We start from the raw sequence: 27936 nt of genomic DNA on the forward strand, positions 1-27936 counted from the left end.
CGCCCGCCAGCCCAGCGGGAAACCCCTCCCCACGAGGAAGCCGGCTCCGAATGGAGCCGGCGGAGTGGGTATGTGCGACGGGTGCAGTTTGCACCCGTTGCGTATTTCAGTGTCTGCATGGCAGACACTGAAATACTTTGTGGGGCCCTCTTACGGGGGCCCCTGCAGTGCCCATGCCATGGGCATGGGCACTGCAGGGGCCCCCAGGGGCCCCGCGGCACCCCCTACCGCCATCCTGTTCCTGGCGGGAGACCCGCCAGGAACAGGATGGCGGTAGGGGGTGTCAGAATCCCCATAGCGGCGGAGCGCGCTCCGCCGCCATGGGGGATTCTGCAGGGCGGCGGGAAACCGGCAGGAGACCGCCGGTTTCCCGCATCTGACCGCGGCCGAACCGCCGCGGTCAGAATGCCCTGCGGGGCACCGCCGGTCTGTCGGCGGTGCTCCCGCCGACCCTGGCCCCGGCGGTCTCAGTCCGCCGGTGTCAGAATGACCCCCATAGATCTCATAACCTTTCACATCAGATACATCTTCACAGAAAAGACTGAAACTTTTATACTCTGAATGAGATGATAGTGTCTCTAAAATAGCAATTTGATGTAGCATGAGTACTACTCATGTAAAGGTGCACGGTCCACCTGAAAGGTTTGCTGGAATGTAAGCGAAAGTCAGAGTTCCACACGAAAAAACACAGACAGTTAGCTGTTAAGGTTGCTTAGTTCCAGTAGAAGAATGTAATCAAACAAGTTGAACTTGAACTGAAGGCGCCACTTGCGCAAAATGGATCCATGGTGCTTGTACTTTACTCAGCCAGGTTCAGGTTGGGGGTTCGGTCCCTTCCCCGACCCCACACGCACACACCCAAAGGGGGACCACACAGCACACTCAGGGACAGTGGCGAAAACGTGGTAGGATCTGCAAAAGAAACAAGTATGACTTTTCTTGCAAATAACATTTGTCATTTGAAATGCACCCTTCCTCTTTCTTTCCCTGTTTTATAATCAGCAGGATGTTTTTGGGGCCCTTTATTATAATTTCTGCAGGTTCTTGAGGGTCACTTAGGTCTTCAACCCACACCTCAACACTGAGGTTTTTATCTGCTGCACCACAGCTTCCCTTTTCTTGCACTGTCAGAAGGGCTGGGGCAGACTCATTCTTTACCAAACCTCCATTCACTGCACTTTTGACAAGTTGGGCCATTCTGTCTCCAATTTGTATGAATGAATCAGATTATTTTCTAGGTATCAGCATAATTTTGATTTCTCCTTGCTAATTTGCAGCAATCACTTGCCCTAAAACTTGATCAATTTGCCATATCCGTCCTGGTAACTTTCCTCTCCCCAACTGCTCTGTGACTGCTTGCATGACAGATTGCTTTTGTGCGTGCTGCACAGTTTTTATCAAATCTAAGGGAATGTGCATCTCTCTCATCTCTGCCCACCTGTAAGTGTCTTTTTCTCTCAGCTGTTCACATTTCTGGTGCACCCACTTAGCCATCCCCACTAAGTCAGAATTCTGGGTGTACACTTCTCTCTCTGAATTTTTCTTTTTAACATCTGCAAGGGAATTGAACCAGTTAGGTACAAGCCATGTGGAAAACCAAACGGCTAAACCATTGGCAATGAACCAAGAATCAGTGTAAAAATGACACATCTCACGTAGCTCTTGCTTTAAAATCTGACACACATTGCACAACACTGTTCCTTCTACTATGCTAGAAAATAACATTTCAGTCAATAAATCATTAGTAAAACAAACATGCTTTTATTCCTCAGTGGACACGAATTCAAATGGTGCACACAATTTCACTAGTGACTCTTTTACCTGTGGTACTCTAGCCCTGTTTTGCAAGTACCAGATCCAGTGTATGATCCTAGCTAGGGGCACTATGTTTCCCTCTTGCACTGTGCAGAAACCTAAAGTCTGCATTATTTCATTTGCCAAATCACAAGCACGCAGCTGCATATAATTTTTCCCAGTGACCATATACCAAAGTGTTAGGATTTCACTCAAATGAGGGCTGTTCTGTTTCCAAAAATCAAACAAGCTAATGAAACTCGGTGTCTCTTGCTTAGTACAAACAGTAAAAAACTCTAAAATCTTTCGTTTTACTTCATTTTGCAACGGTAACTCGTAAATCACATTCTGAGCTCTCTCATCGTTCTCGTCCGTGTTATCAGTTAAGGAATGCACTTTGACTGCCAAAAAATCTGGCTCACACGGAGGCTCAGAGCAGCTCGAAGCTGTCTTAACCCCCTCATTACTGGAATGGGAAAAGAAAGATTCTTCTAAAACAGCATTTTTATAACTTTCAGCATTATCTTGAATTAATGTATTCTGGCTAATTTGCTCACGTAAATTCTCATTTTCATGTTCCAACTGCCTACATTTCTCCTGCATTTCTCTGTAAGCAGATAAAAGTATCCAATCCCTTCTGTCAAAATCAAAAGGAATATCACTGCTCTCAAAAGGCACATTTTCTAAATATGCTTTATCACAACAAAACATGTTTCTCAAAGCACCATCAGGCAGTTTAGCTACACATGTATTTTCAAATATGGTCTGCCGTGCTTCTGTAATTCTCCAAACAACAAAAAACAATTACACTTTTAAATTGTGCACGTAGAAATCTAAAATTCGACTCTTACCCCACTCCTGGTACCAACATGTTCTGCTTTCCTTCTTATCTCGTAATCAGAGCTTACAGAACATATCAAGAATGCACTTCTGAGTTCAAAGAAGCCCTTTATTGTTGTTAATTCTTCCCCACCCACAAGTTCGTGAAAGACGAATTATTAGATTTCAAGCACAAAAGTGATCACAGCATTAAAACAAAATAGATCTCAGTTGCAATGTACACAGCAGGTTATATATATATATATAAGATATTGAATGCAAAGCAAAACAAATACTTCACCGTGTGAGAAACTATTTACAGCTTCATCTTTCTGGGGTCTGCAAGTTGATGACTCCGGTCAACTGCGAGAAAGAGATTATCTACCCACACATGAGACTGGCAACTGGCGCCAAGTTCCAGCCTGAAGTCCAGCAGATTTCAATCTCTGAAGCCCAAGTCATCCGTTACAAAAGTGTGCCCCCTCTTCTCAGTCCTGGGAAAACTACGCAAGCGTTTGGAGACTGGCCAGATCTCCTAGACTCCTCCTCTTCCCAAGCCTGAGCAGGAAGGAAAAACACCAAATGTACCCTCTCTTATCAGGTCTAGTCTAGTGTGAGAAGAAAACAGCTTGGTTCATTTTGTGGCAAAACACAGCTTGGAAGAATACAGCTTGGATTCTCAACTGTAATGTCTAACTCCACATTAAAGGCAATAGGCAGCTAACCTAAATATCAAATGTATTGTCTAATGTCTTGTCAAAGCCAATAGGCAGCTGAACTGAATACAAAATGCAATGTCTAATATCATGTCAAAGCCAATAGGCAGCTGAGCTGAATACAGCATGTCAAAGCCAATAGTCAGAATACAGAATGTAATGGCTAATGCAATGTCAAAGCCAATAGGCGGCTAAATTGAATACAGCATGTCAAAGCCAATAGGCAGAATACAGAATGTAATGGCTGATGCAATGTCAAAGCCAATAGGCGGCTAAACTGAATACAGAAAATAATGGCAAATGCCATGTCAAAGCCAATAGGAGGCTAAACTGAACAAAACATATAGGAGGTCATTCCGACCCTGGCGGGGACCGCGAATGCACCGCCAACAGGCTGGCGGTGCATCCAGGCCAATTCTGACCGCGGCGGTAAAGCCGCGGTCAGAAAAGGAAAACCGGCGGTTTCCCGCCGGTTTTCCCCTGGCCTGAGGAATGCTCCATGGCGGCGCTGCAGGCAGCACCGCCATGGGGATTCCGACCCCCTTACCGCCAGCCGGTTCCTGGCGGTTTTCACCCCCAGGAAGAGGCTGTCGGTAACGGGCGTCGTGGGCCCCTGGGGGCCCCTGCAGTGCCCATGCCCCTAACAGGGCCCCACAAAGATTTTCAGTGTCTGCCAAGCAGACACTGAAAATCGCGATGGGTGCCACTGCACCCGTCGCACGCCTTCAACTCCGCCGGCTCCATTCGGAGCTGGCTTCCTCGTTGAAAGGCGCCTTCCCGCTGGGCTGGCGGGCGGCCTTCTGGCGGTCGCCCGCCAGCCCAGCGGGAAAGCCAGAATGGCCGCCGCGGTCATTTGACCGCGGTGCGGTCATTCGGCGGCTCCCGCCGGCCCTGCGGTTACCGCAGCCGGCGGGAGTCAGAATGACCCCCATAATGTGCTACTGGTGAACATTGAGCAACTAATATGCGCAGTGGTGAAACACAAAGTCATTGGTCAAACTTAATCAATAGCATCACACCCTTTATGGAAGAAGACACATTCCCTGACTCCCCCTTTGTCCATCTTGTAGATTTTCACTGTTTCCCAAAAATATGTGGATAGCCAGGAACAGAAGTTGTCTCCCTAATGTATTTAAGACAGAGAATTCTGGACCCATACAAGGAGAAGAGACAGTATGAAATGATTGGGTGATATAAACGAGCCTCCGCATTCTGTCAGATCTTCATCGTACTCCAGACCCAGTTCCCATGGACAGCAAAATGTGATGTAGAAAAAGGAACCCCCAATACATGCTGGTACACTCTGTTTTCCTCAGTCTGAATAATGCCCACAGCCCTACAGCCCCATATGCCCGAGCATATGCCAGAATAGGAAAACACTTTCACCTATAGATCTCAAGTATAGGAGCTATGGGTATTTCCCTATCAACGAGGCTAGACAAAAGATTGAACCCACTGCACATAAAAAACATTCTTTTACTGTTCACAACACATGTAGACCTACTGCATGCGCTGTCAAACATCCACCCAAGATGCGGAATGGATTAATTTTCTCGTTTACCCTTCTCCCGATACTCATGCACTATGTTTTAGTGCTTTTAGGGCCACAAACCTTAATTAAAGTTTTTGGAAAAATAGTTTCTTGATCTGGCTTTTTCATGTATTCAACAAAAGTGGAGATTAATATCTTTAGACTATTTGTCTTCCTGGCAAAAAATACAGCATCATCTGTATATAGGGGTGCTGGTACAGGTTTTTGGTAACAAGTGGAACAACCGCCCCAATATTCACCAGCTCAGTTTGGAGGTCATTTATATGCAGCAAAAATAAAGTAGGTGGTAACATACACCCCTGTCGAACTCCCTGATTAACTGGGAAGGAAGAAGAACAATCTCCACCGTCCCCATATTTAACTGATGCAGATAGATTCTAATGAAGATGTTGCAAAAAGGTCCATAGGTCCACCTCAATACCGATGAAAGTAAACAATTTACAGAGCTTGGATCTACTTACGCAGTCAAAAACATTAGTTAAATCCATAGATGCCAACTGGATCAAACTACTCTTGGCAAACATAGTTAGACACAAGGAGGTGAAGATTTAAATATTGCTCAATAGTGCCAAGGCCCTTTCTAAATCCATACTGAACCTGGGAGAGAATATTCTTCTCCTTAGACCAAATATGCAAACGGTCCAGTATGATTCTCCCAATTAACTTGGTGACAGAATCAAGAAGTGAAATTGGACGATAGCTGTTAATAAGAACACACCAGTCCTCAATCAACAAATTGGAGGCTAGCCCAGCAGCATTCCAACACAACAGCCTATGCTTTGCACTGGGATGATGAGTGTATGTTATTACCTGGCCCGTGTAAAGTGCCACAAAGGCAGGGGATATATAATCAAGGAGCTCATTTCCCCTATATGTTAAACATAGTAAAATGGTATACTGGCAAGACTGAGTATTAATATTTTAGTTCCCAGTGTACAGGCCTAGTCTACCCAACATTTAAAGTGGAGGGAGAGCAATCATCCAACCTGAATGCATATTGTCCGCTACCACTCAGTCCAAAGAGCCCACTACATAAGTACAATTGCCCTCTAATTCAGATATTAACAAATATCTATGCCCAGTTAGAGGCAAAACCACATGATGCAAGGATTGAAAGGTGGTATGTTTAGCAGCTTGCAAAGGAATGGTAGGTGCCAATTGCTTATAAAAAAAACCAAAGCTGAGATTTTTATTATACTAGATGTTACTGAACACGCCCCACCTTGCGCCAAGATTTTTCCAGCATCTATAGGTTGGCAAATAAATTACAATTATACAGTCTCCATCAAAGTTTCTGGCTAAATACCCCCTCAACTCTATACACCAAAAGGATCTCCTCATAGAGGTCCAAGTTACATCTCCCTTTTGTGTTAAACCAATAAATCACCTTTTTTTTCAAATATGGATTATGTTGTACCAGAGGCCACACTGGATACATTGGCCAGTATAACCACATACATGCATGAGGTTGGTGGGAGCACCTTACATTTGTTCCTTACTGCACCATAAGTATGACTTTCCAGGGGGTATAACTTCTTTTCAGTGTTTATCTCAGAACAGATGTGTGTTTTTTAGCAGGAGGTCATCCATTTATTTAATACCTGCTAGGAATAGGTAACAAATCTTTCCTTACATCCTGCATTTCAGTTTGTGCAACAGAGAATGTAGGTAGGCCTGAACCTGCTCAATTCCATACTCCTCGGACAACTAAAATACGTAGCCTACATGCTCATCTATTTATATCTGTTGACTTCATGTTTGGCTTTTTTCAAATAAGGTCCTCTTGGTTCTCACCATCTAGTAGATTTTCACTTCTGCAAAGAAAACATCTATATTTACAAATACCACATTTAGGTTTACTTCATGACAAGGATACAATTTCTTCTCATTGTGTCTATTTTGTTGCATAATCAAAGATTCACAAACCTAATTTAAATCTATTTTTATACATTATATGACTTGCTGCTATCAAATGGACATCTACCGATATTTTTACGGTGGTTGTTAAATTTCTGGTACTGCTAGTGGTGCTTAAAATGCCAATGTGACTTCACCGGATTCATGGTTGGCCATGCAGATTTCTCTTTGAATTGTGTTTGACTTTTCATCATGTCAGAACCAGTTCATAGTTGGTGAACTGTGCAAGATAACTGTAGATTCCCTTTGTAGCAGGCCTTTAAGGAGTCTTCTTCACTGTGCTACTGATGATTTGATGGTGGTCTCTACATGTGAAATACATTTGCCTGCAATTGCAGGCTAAGAAACTCACACTTAAAATATTATTGTCATACTCTTTAAGCCTGTGCTTGGACTCCATTTCTGTAGACTAACCACTCTCTCCTTGTATTGTGTAATAGACCTGATTTTATAATATCCTCTACACACAAAGCATCCTCACATTTGTACATTGCTCAATATGTTGTGAGTCACATTGTCACTTTCTGCACACTGGAGCTGGTCTGATAGTACTGTGTGTACAAATCTGAGACCACATGGAAACTGCTGTACGGTGTCTGTGTTCAATAGCTTTCAACTAAATTCCAAAGCCCTGACAGAGCTAAACATACATTTACCCTATGTTCCATACAGTCAATCACATGAAGCTTTTAAATACGTGTACATATATGTTTAAAATATTCATAGTTAAGTATTCAATATCATTAGTCAAAAATGGATAATATGGAAGATTTAACAACAACTTGTTGTTGTCAAAAATTCAGAATGCTTTTTTTGAGAATTGTGCACATAAACAACAAAACTTGGAATATAGCAATATACACATGTACATTAAAACTGCAGTCATGCTTCCTTGAAGTCCACCATCCACTCACCGTTCACACATGTTGGATCTGGACACCTCTGAGCTTCTAAAGGAGCTGTGTAGTTAGCTGGAACTTGATAATCTGTGACTTGTACAGTACAGTACAAGGAGCTTGCAGATGTCTTAATTAACATAATGAACACAGGTAAGTATTTTATAACTTTAGCATGCACAGTGTAGAAATTTGGAAAGATTACAAAATTCATACAAACAAATTTACATTTTCTTCATCCATCTTCCTTAAGTCCCCTCGATCCCACGAGTACCATTGTATAGGTCATTTTTAGGCCTCTTCATGTGATACTGGTGAATTGACTATGCATGTTGATAGCCACATATTTCAGAACTTTGCATTGAAAGTTCATTGACTCTGCATTGTTGAGGGACTATTGGCAACCCAAAAGGTAAAACTGTTACTTTTGTATGATATACCCTCTGCCTTCAACTACTAAAATATAGGCTTTCCATGTGTAACCAACAAAGGGCAAATTTACAAGACCCTTGTGCCACTGGTGCATAATTTTTGTTTACACTCCAGTGATGCAGATGAAGACCCATGTCTATGAGACCAGGCAAAGCTACTTTGCGTGGCCTTTCATGATCTGGTGGATATGGTGTATGGCAACGCAGCATTCCATGGGCGTTTGCGGTGAGTTTTCCCATGCAACACCCATGGGTTTTGACCAGATTTACAAGGATGAGCAAACCTGTGAATGCATCAGAACTATATGACTTCCCAAGAGCCCTCCTAATGCCACCATGTGCTTGCCGTATTGAAGCTACATTGCACAACTGTGGTAGTTAGAACAATAGTGTTAATGTTGTTGATGATATTGTGGTGCTTTGCTACACTAGTTTAAAAAATGTTGTTGCTAGTGTCGAAAAGTGCAGGGAGGCGCATTGATTTAAATGGGCCCATCCATTTAACACCTGCTCTGAGCAGTTTAAAATTGATGTACCTCAATATATGTTCATTTTCTGAAAATTGTCTCTGTTTAAATATGTCTATTTCAAGTTCATGAACATAGTATTACATAAAAATGTAAAACACATCTGATACACAAAAGCAAATAGTGATAGTGAGGCCAGTTCAGAGTTCTGGGGGTGGTTCTGGGACGCAAATACAGGACAGAATATGTGATTCTGGACCCAGTAAAGCCTACACCACTGCATAGTGCTACTTGCAAACTAATATTCTTTTAACTAGTCACTGTTTCCACAATTCGTCAATAATAAATCCATTATCTTGCACATTTTGCCACTCGCTCCCGAAACTAACCACACACACTTTAAGCTCCTGTCAGCGCGTCTGGCCTTATCATTTTAGCAATGGAATGGACCTTTTGACTCATTTAAAGTAATCATATCATAATGTCACACAAATATCACCAAATTAAACAGTACCATTTTATTAGAGTCAATAACTGCATGCACCGTGACCCATTTGGCCATGAATAACCACACCTTTCAGAATCAGTCAAAATGTTTATTTCCTTATTAACATTACTAAGACCACGTAAATTAGTCTCAAAACCAGACGATACAGATATGGAAACAACACAGGTTGACTGAAATGCCTAGAGCATCTTAGTTTTACCAAGGTGGTAACAGCAAAACGCTCAATACCGACAGTAGAAATTAATAGTAACAATAATTGAGCAATGGTAATACTGTACATTTGATCAGCAATTACATGTTGTCAGTTCATTGGCAAAGACAAATGAATAGAGAAAACGCTTCAGTAACTTCAAATTAGCATTAGCATGTTGGGCTTCATGCTAACATTTTAGTAACACAAATTTAGAAAACATCTAGCTATGGCTCTATCAATGCAGCAGTTGGTACCTGGAAAACAAAAGACAAATCAAAAATGCACAATCTACACATGATACCTGTCCTTAGGGATCAGCAAGCCATGATAGCTTCATCAGGAGGACATCAGCATCAGGACAGAGATACATTTAGGAAAAAGGGAATGGTTCAGAATTGGGACTCTAAGTTCTCCAAACTATCAGATTAATTATCTAAGACAGGCAGTAAAGCACTATAGGCTCTAAACATTGATCGCTAAAGTAAGCACCAGCATCATTACATGGAGCAAGAAAGTAAACAAAAAATAATAAAGTACTAGAACATCAGTAGACAGTTGGCAGGTGTTAAAGTGACAGATAAACGAATCTCAGAATAATAGCAATGGCAATGGCTCCGGAATAGTGGCTGAGAACTCTAAGAACAGTGTGGTTAAGTTGAAATTGTGCCATGCTTGTCATAGGTCAGAAGCATCTGGCGAGGATAGATTATCCAATTAAAATTTCACTACATGTCAGAGATATATTATAATAGACATTCACATGTTAATGACTGGTCCTCCTCCATTTGCGTACATTCAGTCAATATAATAAGAATAAACTTGGAGATTCTTCCATTCATAATCAGTAGGCCCTTTGTGCATCACATTCCCAATATGCTTCAAGACAACAGTTACAGAGATATAAAAACTTACAGGATATGTCTATTTCCTTGTAAGAAATATATTTCATTAATACAAGTTTTGGACAATATGCGACTCAAACAAAGGAATTTGTTCTGCAGCGGACATGAGATCATTTTCTAACGTTGCATGTTTTAGTATTTGGCAGCCATTCAGCTTTAGCTGTGGCCTTGTGAACTTGAGACCTTTTAGTCAGCATAGGTAAAGTTCATATTATTCAGCCATAAGTATAATATAGCAATGGATTTCAAACAAATAAAATTCTTAATACATATTAATACATTATTTGTGAATAACTTATATTTAATAGTGGCCAATCAAGAAGGCACATTATGAATCACACATACATTTCCATGTTAACACATTTTATATGTTAAATCAAAATCAAAAACATATGAGATAATCATTAGCGTTAATTCCAGTGCTCACAGTCCTCATCCACACCTACAAAGCTTGTCCACAACACTGGCTCTGATTACCTGTACAGACGCATTCACTTTCACCTACTTTCCAGACATCTCCTCCCTGCCATTCTCTCACTAGCACACACACCCTTGCATACACAAAAGCAGGGCAGGAGGCCAATCTACTATACCATAACATAACATAATATTTATCAAGTTTTTGATATTTGTCTGTTCCTGTTTGCTGATTTTGATAGATGTTTTAAGTTGGTAAAACATATTTTGTGTTATTCTGTTGTTAAATGGCAGTAAAGCAGATAATTACACCAATTGTACATCTTTTTTGAGCCAGACAATTTGTTAAACTATATTTTATATTTTTCTTTATGTGGTCATTAGTATTCCCTAATCTGTACCATTGAATTCCCTAGGTGTTTCAACAAACCACGATGAAAGCATTACGAAAAAAATCTGTTCTACTGACGGGATATTTAGAGTACTTGATCAAACTCTACTTCGGCGAGGATAAAGTTCATCCACAGGAAGCATCAGTCAAAATTATAACCCCTTCTGAGACTGAAGAAAGGGGGTGCCAACTTACTCTGTCATTTTCCATTCCTATCAAAGCCGTTTTCATGGAGCTCGAAAAGAGAGGAGTAGCTGTAAGTAGTGTTCAACAAGATCACATACTTTATCACTTCTAGTACTTTGCCTACTGTCTAATAAATATAATGTATGTAAATAAAATATACTGTTGAATGGCCTTCAAGGTAATTTCCAATATCTGAAACCTTCAATACACAACGATCACCTGTAATTGGTAAAAAGCTTTAAAAAAATATGTAAATATGTTTGTGCATACAATTTTACATACAAGATATGCTTGAATAAAAATAAATAGAAGTATGATTGTTGAATGGCATGTGTTGGCGATTTCCCCCCACACTTGTTAAAACATTTTAGTGTTCTAGTTCTTTATGGAAATGAGTATTTGAGTAACACGTTTTTGATGCCTTTATTTACACGTTGGCATTACTTACCACCACCAGCTTTGAATTTCCCTGTGAACAAAGCAACTTTTGATAACCCTAATCATATTTAGACATCTACACCTGTCACTTATAGAATATTCCAGCAGAGTGAATTACATGCCCCAAATGACTTCTATAGTTTTTAGCAAGCTGTTCCCTTCTCTGCCAGCACCATCGTCTTTCTTGACGCTGTATGTCTCACTTCTTTTACTGCAAATGATCCACTTCTGTCTTCTCAGCCTTCTCATGCAACATAAATGCCTTGTTTCTTCCCTGCAAACCGAGGGCTCCTAACTGAAGTGTATGAATCAGCTTGACCTTAATACAATTGTTTCTGAACTTCATTGACTCATCAATATCAACCACAGCAATTGTATGCATCTTCTATGACTTCATAATCTTTTTTGAAACAGCTGAACGACACCATCCCAGAGCACTCATGAATATGAAACCTAGAAGTACTGAACTTGTATTGTCAGATATCAGGCCTCAGCCACTCAGCAGACAGACCCTGGACACAATCTTTGTTCCCCAGGGTAGACCACAATTACAGGAAACCTTTATGTGTAGTGACCAACATGTCATAACAGTGACTGTTCCCATTAACCTACTGTGTCTAGGAATAGAGCGTACAACACTAGGGGCATTTTTTGAGCCCCTTGCGCCACTGATGTTTCACTTTTTGTGACGCAACAAACCTTGGAATCATATCTATGACACCATGCAGTTGCTAATCTGCAAAAACAGGTCGAACATACACATGGAACTTCTTAGAGTGATTGAAGTATAAGCCCATGAAGCCACAGAAATCTAGGCCTCAATGTGCACATGGCACTGGATAGCCTTTGATTGCCTATTTCACAGACCCCCTCAAACACTGCAAAAATGTAAGGAGCATGAAGCACAAAGTGACTTTGAATGGCCTCATAAGTATGGAGTAAGGCAAGGTGGCACAAATCACTGCATTGCCTTAATCTGCACTAGGTAGTATCCCTAGATTTACAAGGACAAATAAACCTGGGGATGTGCCTAACCTTACGCATCCCCAGAAGAGGCACAACGAGGAGACATATCTTTATGTCTCCTTGTTTTTCCCTTTTTCGATGTGTGTTGCATTCTGCAGCACACATAGAAAGAGGAGAAAGCCTCCAAGGATTGTTCTTGTGCAAGAAGGTGCCCATTCCTCCATAAAAACAATCCTGCATTGAACGCCGACGCGATTCCAGCATGGTGCAAGGGTGCCTACCTTGGCGCTAGACATCCCCTTGTGCACCAATGTAGAAGGAAAGGACAGTAATGCACCATATGCTATAGATACGGCACATTCCTGACCTTTTCTTTTGACGCAGGGCAGCGCACCAAGGTGATTTGCTGCACTGCCCTGCACCAAAAGCCCAGAAATGTGGGCCTAAATATCGAGAAAACATACATGGGACCTGTATCAAAATAGGTTAGTAGTTAGGAAAGATGTGAATCCTTCCCAAATAATCAGTCCAAAATTGTGTTAGGTCCATCACACAAGTTCAATAACTAAACCTAGGCTCAACTCATGGTTGTTATGGCACAGGGTGGACAAGCATAACCTAAGGAAAAGCATGATTACTATCAATACCAAAACAATTAAAAATTAAAATCCAACAATCAATTTCAACAAATAGAGAGACATTCAAGAAGACAAATGACACAAAAATGACTAAAACACAATATGAGGTGCCAGAGAAATTATTTTTTAAATTTTTAGGGCAAATAGCACCAAAAAAAAAACTAATGGACCGAGTTGTAGAAAACTTTACTTCCACCACCTTGCCTTTACTCTACCCACTGAACTGAGTGAATGAATGGATTCTTTGTCTACAATTGATAAAAATTGGTACAAAGCCCCAATAAAATCACCATGTTACATGATGTGTAAAGTTTTGAAGCAATTATTAAAATACAATAAATACATTAAAGCATAATATATTAAAATCAGTAAGACCAAGGCTGAAGTCTTCTTGCCCTCCCCCAGTTACTGTCCAGATGATTTTATCGTGGTGTGAATGATGTTCATGAATTTACCAAACTGAGGTATACACATTGATATGTTTGTAGCTAGACAAAAAGGTCATACTTCTTTACAGGAGGAAATCCCATTGATTAAAAACATAGGCCTCAGTAGGGAGCAAAGGACTGCTAAGAATCAGGGCAACAATATAAGAGGGGAAGCATTGTTTCTCTACTGTAGTCACAAAACCTGCAGCCATGCCTACTAGCTTGAGTTTACCAATTAGTCTTGTTCTCTTGAATCAGCAGTACCATTAATCTTGCCAAAGTATTAGGCATCGGCTTGATCTGTTTTATGGCTCCACCTTTGTCATCTCATAAGGGCTTGCAATTATGTGTGCATATTTTGCATCCAAAATTGTCTCCAAATCTGCCTTGAATGAAAAAAGCCAGGAACTGTTGTACAGCATTGTTTTTATAACATGGGTATTTATGAACGTACTAGTTACTATCTCAAGGCTGACTACTAGGTCATTGGCAGCTTTTACTTAATATGCTCCCCAGGGGATGTTTGAGGCCTTGCAAATCTCTAGCAAAACCTTTGTTAAAGAACCAGAGTCTGCTGTGACAAGGGCATGGTAGTAGCTGATATATGATCACTTGCATTCCAGGTAATGTCTGTTTAGACCTAACTCAAGATGGAGTAGCACTTGCCTTGTATAGTTCAGTTAAATAAATAAATTACCTATACGCAGTGCACTGGATTTTATCTAATGCATCCAGAGTTTCCCATGTATGCTAAGTGGCCATAAGAGGTGATGGGTAGTAGTTTTGCATTGAAAACTTTTAGGATTGCTTCAGCCGATTGGCTTGGTAGATGTGTATAAAGTTTGCAGAGAATGAATGTTAGTGTTGAAGCTTTCTTTATAAAATACTGTAAGTGTATGTTGATCTTATGATTGATGGAAAACTAGACATCCAAATGCATTTTGTTGTACTGTAGATCTTCAAATTAATTGTAAAAAATAAGTTGATCCAGTAGTGGTTGCTGCAATCCATTTCTGATAGGGTCCAGTATAATCAGGTCATCCACATATTGGAGTAGGGGAAGCCTATGTATGCCAATCCAAGATGGAACTGATTTTTGCTTTGAATATGACTTGATCCAAGTCAGCTGCCTAGAGATGAGTACCAACAGGCAACCCTGTTTCAAGCCGCAAGATGTTAGTATTTCAGATGTGGTCTAATTTCCATTACCTTGCTTGACATGCATGTATGTGCAAAAAATTATTGCCTTCAAAAGAGAAGGAGAAAAGCCCAGCTGAGCTAGCTTTGAACATGAAGCGCTGTGGGCACACTTTAGGATACTAGGAGGAGTATTGGTTTTATTAAAATTCCTAGAGTTTTCCAAAATATACTTTGTTTGATGGACTTTGTATATTTCAGTGTCCCATTGTTCAAATAGTGCGTGTCTTTCAAAACTTGCGTTACATGCAGCGATGTGCTCCAGGTCATGATTGTCTTTTTATGTTGTGAAGAGCAGTGAGAATGCACAAATTGAACTCTGTGTCACCAGAATGAACTTGTGTTGAAGAAGGGATATGCTGAAGTAAGCTCAGGATGTTTGCTCTATTTAGTACTTCCATTTTCCCCCTTGAGTAATAGGGCGGTAGGCAGATGAGTTGAGTCATAGGCCCTCATTCTGACCTTGGCGGGCGGCGGAGGCCGCCCGCCAAAGTCCCGCCGTCAGGTTACCGTTCCGCGGTCGAAAGACCGCGGCGGTAATTCTGACTTTCCCGCTGGGCTGGCGGGCGGTCGCCTTCAGACCGCCAGCCAGCCCAGCGGGAAAGAGGCTTCCACGATGAAGCCGGCTCGGAATCGAGCCGGCGGAGTGGAAGCTGTGCGACGGGTGCAGTTGCACCCGTCGCGTATTTCACTGTCTGCGCAGCAGACAGTGAAATACATGTAGGGGCCCTCTTACGGGGGCCCCTGCAATGCCCATGCCAGTGGCATGGGCACTGCAGGGGCCCCCAGGGGCCCCGCGACCCCCCCTACCGCCATCCGGATCTCGGCGGTCCGACCGCCGGGATCTGGATGGCGGTAGGGGGGGTCGGAATCCCCGCGGCGGTGCAGCAAGCTGCGCCGCCGCGGAGGATTCAATGGGGCGGCGGTACACTGGCGGGACCCCGCCAGTGGTGCCGGTCCGACCGCGGCTTTACCGCCGCGGTCGGAATCCCCATTGGAGCACCGCCGGCCTGTCGGCGGTGCTCCCGCGGTCCTCCGCCCTGGCGGTCAAAGACCGCCAGGGTCAGAATGACCACCATAGTATCTTTACAGCCCCTCTTAATGCCAGACCCCAGTAAATTATGGGTATTGCCATCCGTTGGTTATCTCACAGTGACTGAAGAACTCCACCTAGTGTTTCTTCACGGCTGCTTAGACACGTGTTCAGGATTGTTCCTTTGAGTGGATCGCTGGTTGGGCCCTAGTATCAGTTTTAATACTAGTTGGGATGTTCTAATATGTCATGGTAACTGATATTTTGGTTCCTTTTGAGAGCTAAGCTGTTCTTGTCTGTTGGTATTGCCAAATGCTGGTTGTCCACTGATGGACATGGCAAACATGTGCATGTTAGTTTAGGATTTGAGTACCCTTTGTGCTTCATGCTCCTTACGTTTTTGCAGTGTTTGAGGGGGTCTGTGAAATAGGCAATCAAAGGCTATCCAGTGCCATGTGCACATTGAGGCCTAGATTTCTGTGGCTTCATGGGCTTATACTTCAATCACTCTTAGAAGTTCCATGTGCATGTTCGACCTGTTTTTGCAGATTTGCAACTGCATGTTGGTCCACAGACTTATGGGTTGAGAGTGACAAGTTGGTAGCGAGAAAGTGAAATCTGTTGTAGAAGACAGTTCTATTATAGCTAAGTCACCCTATTCCCAGTCAACCTATTCCCAGTTTCCTGTTTGTGTACACTGGAGATGACTTGAATTGGATGGCAGTTCAAGACGTTGCTTGGGTATCTAGAGACCGATTGACTACATCTTACATCCACATCTTAGTCCAACCATGATCGGTACCCGTGTGCAGATTATGTTTCAAACAGCATTGTTCAATTGCAATGACATTAGTTTTAAAAGTTGTGCCTTTACTATTTTCTCTTTCACAAGAGGATCAAGCCTCTAAGGATTTCATTGGTTGCTGTTTTGTCATAATTTCTATTAGGTTCAGTGTTCCTTGCAATACTGTATTAAGTTTGGTACCTCAACTTTTTAAATGGATTCTGTTTGTTTGTGTCACATTATAGAAATTTGACTTAGAAGTTTCAAATCTTGATGAAAGACCTGTGAAAGTGGAAAAAGTCTCCAGCCACAGTCTCCGCTCCTTGTGTATTTTAATTGTGCTCTTCTTGGTTCCTTTGGAGACATTCACACCTCGTTCTAGATTTGGGAAGCTGAATCTGATTGATAGTTTGTTTTTGAAAAATGAAAAACTAATGGTCCCCACACCATCGGAGGTTTTGATCCTGATGTTGGGATCAATATTTATTTTCTGTGCCTCACCACCAGGTTTTATTTGGCAGTGATGGACAGGGAAAAAACATATAATGGTGTCCACCTTAAGTAGGTGAATTGAGCCATCTGCTTCCTCTGATGGCCCCCACTCTGTCAGGCTGTCAGATGAAGATTGATGGCAATTAACAAATTTTTACTCCTTTGGCATAAGGACTGCGGTTCACCTGACTCAGAATCAGGTGGGCAAACAAAGTGTTTGATGGAGAGGGTATACTCTTACAATTCTGATAGACTACACTCTTAGCCAAATTCTAAATTGGCCTGTTAGTATTTTTTATAGCACCTGAAAGTCTGAAGCTGTATCAAATGAAGTCTTCTCAAAATCTGACACCTTTTCTTTGAGGTTCGTTGGATTGTCTGTAGGTTTTGAAAATTCAAACTTTTCAGGCTTTCTACATCCGTTCCTCATGGTCACTTCTAAGGCTCTCAGGCACAGCACTTCTTGGCCAAGAATAACTCTACCAGAGGTCAGCAGCAGGATCCAGTCAAGGTATAGTTGTCATTAGTCAACTAATCAGGAAAGAAAAAGGCCTATTAGAGCATATTGTCTCCCTGCAGCCACAGATCAGCCAACTGATACTTGTAGTCTGCTCCTCATTCCTGGGTACAAGTGGAAGCAGGTCCAGTCCTTCAGGATAATTAAGTAGGCTAATGGGAGCAGCCTTGAAATGGCAGTGCCATAAATGTGTAGCCTCCTATAATGGTGATCTATCCCTTGTCCAAACAGGCACCGGCAGCAATCAGGTCCAGCCCACTTATGTTCTTCCCCAGCTCTAGGTGTGTTTAGATGAACTGCTTGTGTAGGACTAACTAGCCAGTAAGTGGAGGGAGAAACTTGGATAGTCTCTGACCAATGAGTTCTCAGGACTAACCCTTCCCACTTATGCAGTACATCTTGTTTGTTTTTCTGCAGCCCCTCTCGTAGTGTACTATTCTGAGTAAAATCCAGCTTGTCAGCACTCTTCTGTAATTGGGGGATTTTAATGTCCCAGTCAGTGGTGTGTTTAGGGAAAATAGACTCTACCAAACTATTTCTGGGACCAGGCCCCCCTCCTACTGGGCTGCTTCTAAGCATGCTACATTTAGCACAGGAAACCAGAGCTTCTCTTCCCAGGGCTCCTGTTAGACTTAATGATGAATCTGTCTCACCCTGGACCATTTCAAGTTGATGAAGTTCCTGAAAACTCTGCTGCTACCCTTACTGACTGAAAGAGACACACATTACAACTAGGTCTTCATGTTAAAAAGGCCTTAGCCATTGTTTCTGCACTGGCTGGAGTTTTCACACTTCATTAGGGGCAACACTCAGCAGTCCAACTGCTAGTATGCTAATGATAATTTGCCACTGGAGGTTCAGGCCAACTAAGTTTAATACTTTAAATGTTACTCATCCTATATGTATCAAAAATCCAACTTCATGAATTGCAATTTTAATAAATATTAAAAATACCAGTTGAATCTTCTCTGCAGCGTGTTTATTCTGAACTTCTCTTCATTGGAACAGCTACACCCCTTTAAAGTGAAAGTAGCTTTTGGCGACGAGTCAATGTGTGTATGTGCAAATGCTAAATTCTTGCATACTACTTTTCAAATTCTAAGCATTGTGGTGCAAGGGAGCCTGTGTTGCATGCAGGTTTGTTTTTAGCTGGGAAGGGACAACTTCCTGTATAAAAACAATCCTGAGTGGCTTTTTCCTCTTTTAGGTGTGCTCCACAATACAGCACACCTAGAAAAGGGAACAAATTAGGAGAAATAAAGATATTTATCATCTATATGCCTTTCCTGGGGAGGAAAATATTTTTACCGCATTCCCAGGCATACCAGGTTTGGTAAGCCTGGAAATGTGTCAAAACTATAGCAGTTGCATGGGAACACCCACGCAACACCCATGGAATGTGCTCCTTGTGCAGAGTAAATCAATTTGTGATGCCTTGCCTTACTCCATATTGTTTAAGCCTTTCAAAGCCATGCAGAGTGGGTTTCAGTGGCTTCACAAATATGAGTGGTTTACGCCACACATGTACCATGCTGCATGGTGTAAGCATAGCACAAGTCTCTCATAAATATTCTTCCCAATACATTGACCAAGAGCCAAGCTAGAGATGATAAATATTGATAAACATCATTGTATCTGCATTACATTTTTGATTGACATGGTTAGGCATAGCACCAGGTCCAAAGTGCTCTAACTCGAGCACCTCTACGGCCCTCACACATATCACCCAAAGATTAACTTTCTAAATAGGGCTGCATGAAATATGTATATTTTGCTCTTGTGTAATTTTAGAAATTTGGGGGAAAATATCCCATAATTATGCATTATTATGTGAAATGCAAATCTGACATTTATTGCTAGAGTTAAGCATGACGTGTCCTCACATAAATTGTTGAAGCAATGGTGAATTTCAAACTTAAAACCATGAAAAACACAAATAACACAATCAAAATTAGCTCACATTTTTGTTGTTTGCATCCTGCCTTCGTCCAATGCTGTAAATAAGTGAAGTGGCATCATTTTGGGAAGTTATATAACTCGTTTCACACAAAATTCCAGAAATTACTCAAATTACGCAGCATAATATAATTTTCATCAGTGTCTGATTACAAATATTCACTTTACCATTTTAGCATACAAAGCAGGGTACGAGAAACTGCAACTTAAGAAACTCAAACACATTTGCACCACTGACTTGCTAAAACATGGCAAGTGGCCTCCAGCAACTTGACTAAAGGGCCACACTAGACGTCATACATGGCACCCTATATTTTTCCCAGCCATCACTACCACTTTTTAACAACTAAATTATCCACAAGTAATGACCCAGGTAACCTGATCCAGGGAACCAGATGTTCCTAAGTGGTAGTGATGTTTGGATAAGACAGGAAACAGCTCTCAAATTATTTGCCCTGTGGGCCGAACCAGAACGTTATCATTTATAATGGCTGGACTTTAATGGTGATTAATGCATTCTTTGAATTGCAATATATTTAATTTTTGACATATCATATTTCTGCACAGTGCATTGCATGATTGACTTACTTGACAACAACATATTGGCATTAGAGAGGTCATTGCACAGCCTTCTGACAGGACAATGTTTCTATTGTGAAACCCGATTATATATAAAAATCGAAAATGGAATAGCCACGTATGCCCAACAATAGCGCCTACAAAATTCATCTAATGCCCTTGTTAGCCCTGGCATCCTTGGCGTAGCCTCCCCTGTCTTTTTGCCTCTGCTTCCTATGTTGTTACTGTGTGCTAGAATTAGTTTTTTCTGGTGTTTGATACTCTCGGCACTTTACCACTGCTGACCAGTGCTCAAGTGCAGGTGTTCTTTGTGTGACCTGTATGTGTAATTGGCTTTACCATGATTGCCATATTTGATTTACTAGTAAGTCCCTAGTAAAGTGCACTAGATGTGCCCAGGGAGTGTAAATCAAATGCTACTAGTAGGCCTACAGCACTGATTGTGCCACCCACACGAGTAGCCCTATAAACATGTCTCAGACCTGCCACTGCAGTGTCTGTGTGTACAGTTTATCACTGCCAATTCGACCTGGCAAGTGTACACACTTGCCAGGCCCAAACTTTCCCTTTTTATAGGTAGGGCAAGGTGCAATGTATGTTAAAGGTAGGACATGCACGGATGTGTTTTACATGTCCTGGCAGTGAAATACTGCCAAATGCGTTTTTTACTGGTGCAAGGCCTATCTCTGACATAGGTTAACATGGGGACTGCCTTTAAATATCTTTCAAGCGTAGTTTCCCATTGGGAGCAGATAGAGATCTGCAGTTTGGTGTCTCTGAACTCACAATTTGAAAATCCATCTTTTGGCAAAGTTGGTTTTTAGATTGTCAGTTTGAAAATGCCACTTTTAGAAAGTGGGCATTTTCTTGCTTAGCCATTCTGTGCCTCTCTCCGCTTGTATATTCCACATCAGGGCCACACTGACAGTTGGGCTGTTGTGAAACCCCTCTAGACAGTGCCACAAAAGGGAGATGGGGTGTAGCCTGCATGATACTTACACCTGATAGGGCTATGCCTGTCCTCACACAATGCAGTCTCCAACCCACTGTTGTGTGTCTGGAAAAAGGCCTGGGCAAGGCATGATCTTATCAACAACAGAGACTTTCATTTGAAATTGCCTACTTCAAAGGCAGAAATGAGTATAAGAAGTAGACTCAAAAACCCCAGACTTTTAGTTTACTTCTGGACTCAAGAGGAACCTCTGCTACGGAGAAGAACTGAAGAGCTGGAGGAGGAGTACTGCCCCTTTGCCTGTCACTGTGCTTTGCTGGGTTGGCCTGCAGTTGCTGCTTCTGCCTGAAAGAGGACAAAGACTGGAGTTTGTTTTGATGTCTCAGGGCCATCAAAGGCTTCCTCTTGTAGCACCTGGACTCTCTGCTGAGACTCCTATCCTGCCAAGTGGTGCCCACTCCAGTCTCTGGGCACTTGAAAAGTGAAGCTAGTGGAACGAAGGTGGAAATCCGTGCACAGAAGCCGTATAAGGAAAAATTTGATGCAACGCAGCTGTAAAAATGATGCACCACCTGCACCGCAGCAGAGAAATTGACACATCACCTGCATTGCAGCTGGAGAAACAACGCAACACCTGCTTGCGGCTGCTAAAATGAGTTCCTCATCACCGTGCGTCCAGATTTCACATGCTTCATTGCTGGCCATCAAAATCAATGTGAACTTGCCCGGACCCAAGGTGCCGTCCGGAAATAGATGTATCACTCTCATTCAGAAGAGAAAAATGACACACGACACGCGGCCTCCCTTGCGAGTAAGGAATCAAGACATCACTGACTTTTCCACTACACGCTCGCCCATGCTGCTTTTTTTTTGGCGCAAAGCAGGTACTTTGCGTAACATCAACACATCCATTTTTTTCTATGGAGTAAGACTAAAAATTCATAACTTTACTTCAGTATGTTGGATTTTTGCCATTTTGGTCTTGTTTGATTTAAATAAATATTGGCTATTTCTCTAAACTGGTGTGGTGTTTATTTTGTAGTGTTTTCACTGTATTACTGTTTGTTTTGGCATGAATACTTTACACATTGCCTTTGAGATAAGCATGACTGCTGGTGCCAAGCTACTAAGGGGGTGCGCAGGGGTTATCTTAAGTGTGCATCTCCATTGCCCTGACTGGAGTGAGGGTCCCTGCTTGGACAGAGTGCAAACTGACTGCCAACCAAAGACCCTATTTCTAACAGTCCAGGAGCCTCAAAAATGTGACAGTTTAATTTGGGACAAAGTGTTGCTTTTAGCAATTTACTCTCAGGATAGCAAGGCAAAGCTAATTCGGGTAGAGCTGTGGAATAGAAAGTCACAAATGAAAAATGCATAGCAGTTACACTCAATACTTTCAATGTTCAGCCATTGAAAAGAGAAAAAAGTACTTTAATGCAAATAGAGCTAAATATTGTTAGTGCAATTGTAAACATATACAATTACAGTTGGCTAAACACTACAAACTGTTGCTAAGAATTATAATAGTGCATATTATATAGTGCATATATGACACAAAGGGTAGCATGCACCTTCCCTACTAGCATAATTTTTTAGCTCCATCGAAAACATGCCTGGTGTACTAACAGTACACTGAATAATGCCTTTTCATCCAAAGTATGCTTTTTCACAACTAAAAAGGCAGGCTTGGAGACTGTAATGTGGAATTTGAAAACAATCACAAGCAGGCTTACAAATTTGACCGCCAAGTTCATAGTACAAAACGTAAGGCTTCCTTTATTTGTAATAATATTACAGCTCTCTTTCAAGAGACAAACTAATCCCTAGGTATACATAGAATCTTTTAGCAAATGGATTATAAATAGAAAGGTTGAATCAGTCCTTTTCCGAAACCCAGCATTGACATACAGGCTCCCACAAGCAGTGTGTTGTTTGTTTTTATAGGCATTAAATTCTCTTTTTAGTTAGATATCAGGCCTGCCTCAGTGGTACTTTATATGTGCCCCTTCCTCACAGATGCAGTATTTTATTCTGAACAATTCTTCATTGAAACTGCTGTCACTCTTTGCAGTGAAAACAGCTTTTGGTACTAGTTAATGTAGATATGTGTGAACGCAAAATTCTTCCATATACCACTTTTAAATGCTAGACACCTTTTCTTGTGAACCCAAACTTCACTTTCAGGGTCATTCCTAGATTTGGCACCCATTTGTTCCTGTCTCAGCTGTGCAGCTGCTCTCCTTTGTTGGGGTAGAGGCCACCGGTAGCAAGGGAGGAAGTTTCTCTCAAATTGGGAGTATGCGCCCCCAGCATCCTGTTAGGGACCGGAGGCCCAAAAGAGTCTCACAAGAGCTATCCTGGCTACAGAGAGTAAAACAGACAGATATTTTGGAAGCAAGAGAATGTGCTAAGATTTTTTTGTGCCAGGCATTCTTAAAGAGGCCAGACCTTTACAGTTTCTTGACATTTCAACCATTACAGAGGGATCCAGCTCAAAGTGTGCATTTATAATATAGATATTTAGATACTGATGGAGTCCTCTGCAGCCCCAGGGCATCCAAATGAGAATTCAAAGCACTAAATTAAGTAGCCATTATTTTGGTAATCATTGCATTGATTTTAATGGGATTTGTGTTTTGTTCCTGGGAATCTCCTCTAACTTCCATAGATGACATCCACCTCCACCCCCTTGAACTAAGGACACATTTAGCTTACACTAGCTATTGCAATTAATGCTCTTTCCACACAGACCTACCACATGGCTTTGATTCTGAGTCAAATTGACACATGGACTTTCACCACATCTGATTTAGAGTCAATAAGATTTATCACACTGCATTTTTTCAAGAAGAATCTAGCCCTTTTTTTCTGGCTGATAATTCAGGCTAGAAACATCTCATGAGTCTTTGCCTGGAGCAGAAGCAAGTCTAATTCCCTAACTCCACCTGCAGGTCACCATATACATGTTGTCCTTCTTGGAGCAGCTGGTAGGGGACCTGAGCATGGGTTTTATTCATAATTGCACAGAACCAGTGCAGATGTGCCACACAGTAACAGTAAAGTTGTATCAAATACTATAGTTACTTCAGAACCATGAAGCGTATAACCAAACTCTGATTAGGATGAATTCAGTGATACAGAGCATGGCAATAGTTGCTTCCCTGTAAGGCCTATGGGCTTGCCTTCTTGCCCATTGTTAGCCTTGACAGTCTTTGGTGTGGTCTTCCCCTAAACCTTTTGATATCTTTCTTAAGGTTTTTGAGATTTTTTTTCATCAGTTCTAAGATTCTTTGTACTTTACAACTCCTAACCAGTGCTAAAGTGCTTGTGCTCGGTCCTTTAATCATGATGAATTTGGAATACTCTCAATTGGCTCATTTAATTTACAATTTACTAGCAAGTCCATAGTAAATTGGCTCTAAATGTACCCAGGGCATGTTAATTAAATGCTACTAATCGCCTGCAGCACTTATTGTGCCACCTACTTAGGTAGCCCTTTAAAACATATCTCAGTTCTGCCATTGCAGCCTGTATGCAATTTTTGCTGCTAATTCAACCTGACAAAATAAACCTTTTGCCATGCCTAAACATCCCATTCAAAAGCAAATGCAACTACTGTGCTAGGCCATAACAGCCCATAGGACGGGGACCAGTGTATTAAAAAGTTGGGCATATACCTTTAAGCTTTACATGCCTTATAGTGAAAAAGTCTTCAACTCACTTAATCACTACCTCAAGGCCTACCGCTTCCCATAGAATAACATTGGCTTACCTTATTACACTTAATAAATGTTAACCTTTGTGTGAGAAGAAATAGAAATGTCATGTTTGGTCTCAAAGGAATTGTCATTTAAAATCCTCTTTAATGGTATAGTCAGCTTTTAAGGCACTATTCTAAAAATGTCTCTTTTAGAAAGTTGGCATTTTCTTAGCCTTTCCATTTCGTGCTTGCAGTTTGTACCCTGGGTCAGGTGAGTGGGTGTAGTTAGTAGAAGGGCTTTCTTAATTCCTCCCAGACAGTGAGACAATAGGAGACTAGGTAGTGGCAGGGTGGATCAGGATAGACAATCCGGTCAAGATGGGAGGGGCTGTTCCCTGTTTAACTTATATTTAAACAAGCGTGCTTCCAGCTCACTCACAAATAACTTGACACTAGTCTTTTGTCACCCTTGAACCCATGGTGCCTGGACAATGGAAGGTGGGAATTTCCCAGAACCAGATGTAGAAAGTCCTAGAATTTGTTCCTCAAGGGCTGCCACCAGGTATACATTTTTGACCCTCAGACCAACACATCAGTTCACTCCTGGACCTGAAGCCTATCCTACCAGAATGACTGCCTTGTACTTCAGAGGACTGCCCTACTTTTTAAGGCCTGTTTGTACCTGAGATGACTGCCCTGCTGCTACAAGAGGACTGCCCCATTGCTGAAGCCTGGGCCTGCCTTGCTGCTTCATCCCAGGACTACCAGAGTTACTCCAAGGGGGTGGATGGATGGCCTCCTCTTCTGAGCACTAGGTACACAAAAAGCACCATCAATTTTTTTTATTAAAAACAATACATATTAATTTTATTAACAAACTCAAACAATTGTTGCACATTGTTGACTGTTCACCACAAGTTGGATGTCAAGTTTCAGTTTTCCATAGAGGATGCAACCTCTTCAATAGGTGAAAGCAAAACTCACATTTTGAGCTATAACACAATGGCGATAGAGGCCGTGGGCAACATTAAATCACAAGCAATCTGCATACTGCTGTGTCATTAGCCATTCTCACATTTGTCATCTCTATACTCACTCCAGCTACCCCATATCTTGTCCCTCTTTCTGCCCCCTGCACTAGTCCAGGTCAGAATTCTATGCTCCAATGCTTGGGGGCTGCCCCGCCCCCCAGGGCCCTTGCTATATTTGATTTAGCTACCATTGCCAAAGTCAGCCATATATGTTTGTATTTCGGCCAGTTGTCTTCGCCGCTGATATTCAAAAGGAGTAATTTGGAGACCATTGGATTTTTGCCCCAGTCACCCAGGTCGTATCCTCCACCACCCACTCACAGTAGCACTGGGTTGCCGAGCAGGACCAAAGGATGTGGTAAAAGGTCCTCTCCAGTCCGCATTGCCTCAAACATAACGAGGACCCCCTGGCCGATTCTGTGTAAGAGTGTCCTAGAGTAATAGGCCCTATAAATAATTCTCAGCTGTACCAGTCTAAACCAGGCACAGATCGCCACCTCCCTAAAGCTCTGGAGCGCCACTGCCCAATCATCGTCCTCCAGTTCTCTCTAATCCCCTTCCCAGGTGTCACACAAGAAAACCAATGGGTCAACTGAATTGTTCATCAGCTTCCTATAAATTAGTGAGGTTGCTTTAGTTTCCAATGGCTCTGTGAGAAGGCGATCTTCTAATAACATTGTGTGAGACAGCTGTTTGCCCTCCCTCAGGGCATGACCCGGCTGGAGATGTCGATAGCCCTCCGATTCAAACATACTGTATTCTAACCTAAGGTCCTCTAATGAAATACATGCCCGTTCCCACCAGACATTACCCAGATGTTCAATGCCTAGCAGTTCCAACTTTCGGAAGCCTTTCAAACTTTCCCTGTCTCTCAACAAGTCACTACGCCACAGGAGTGTCATGGCCAAAATGATGTGTTCCTGTCCCACATACAGGGATGCCTCTTTCCAGATCTTTCATACCGTCTCAGTCTGTGGAGGCCACCCATGATCTCCAGACCTTTGAGGGAGCTCCTTCTCATATCCCACACCCAAAGGCATCCCTGTCCTCCCAGAAAGCTGGATCCTGCTAGACTGCAAACACCCACTCATTGACCACTACTAATTGTATTGCCCAATAATATCTGGTAATATCTGGTGATATCTGGAACAGCCAGTCCCCCCTCATATACTCCGTGCTGCAATTCACTCAAAGCTATATGCGAGCCTCCCTCATTCCACAGAAGCAGTCTGACCTCCTGTTCTATCTTTCAGAATACCTCCTTTGGGACCTTGTGAGGGGGGGTTCTGCATGACATACAAGAAATGTTAGAATTACATAATTTTGTTGAGTGTCACCCTGCCCATGAGAGACCGGGGCAGGATGTGCCAAAGGCACATATCTCTGTGCAAACTAGTTAGCAGCGGGAGGAGGTTGGCCTCATAGAATCTCTCCTGGTCCCTGATAATGTATATACCCAAGTACATAAATCCATCTTGAACTATGGGTGCCAGGAATGATGGCGGCAATTCCAGCTTGTCCCCAGCCAGTGGAAATACAAGGGACTTCTTCCAGTTAATCTGGTAGCCGGAATGTTTCCCGAAAATATGGCAAACCTGCATGATCCTATCTATGGACCAACGCAGATAAGTAACATAGAGCAGCATGTCATCTGCACATAGTGAGATAGCGAGATTTGCATCTCTCAAGCCCTGTACGCCATGATGCCCCATATCAGGGGATCCAGCAGCTCAAGTGCCAAGGCAAAGAGTGTAGGGGAGAACGGGCAAAACTGATGTGTGCCCCTGTGCATGATAAAGGGCTTTGAGGGGGTAGCATCAACCTGTACCCTAACCATTAGTTCCCTGTATAGGAGACGGATCCAGCTGCAAAAACAAGGCAGAATCCCAGCCGCTCTAGCACCACAAACATGTAGGGCCATTCTATACTATTGAAGGCCATTTTGGCGTCAAAAGACAAGAGGACCACCTGCTCCACCGTACACGAGTTAATCACATGCAGAATTCAATAAAGGCACCTCAAATTGAGGCGTGTAC

At 42.2% G+C, this 27936-nt stretch overlaps 1 protein-coding gene across 1 annotated transcript in view; it reads left to right on the forward strand.

Annotated features, from left to right (window-relative positions):
* KYNU (kynureninase) overlaps positions 1-27936 on the forward strand; it is a 915617-nt gene that overhangs the window by 855249 nt on the left and 32432 nt on the right. Inside the window, exon 13 of the mRNA XM_069225084.1 lies at positions 11029-11259. Coding sequence (XP_069081185.1) covers positions 11029-11259 — 231 coding nt within the window. The remainder of the gene's footprint in view (positions 1-11028; positions 11260-27936) is intronic.

The sequence above is a fragment of the Pleurodeles waltl genome, chromosome 3_1, assembly GCF_031143425.1.
Source record: "Pleurodeles waltl isolate 20211129_DDA chromosome 3_1, aPleWal1.hap1.20221129, whole genome shotgun sequence".
Lineage (NCBI taxonomy): Eukaryota > Metazoa > Chordata > Amphibia > Caudata > Salamandridae > Pleurodeles > Pleurodeles waltl.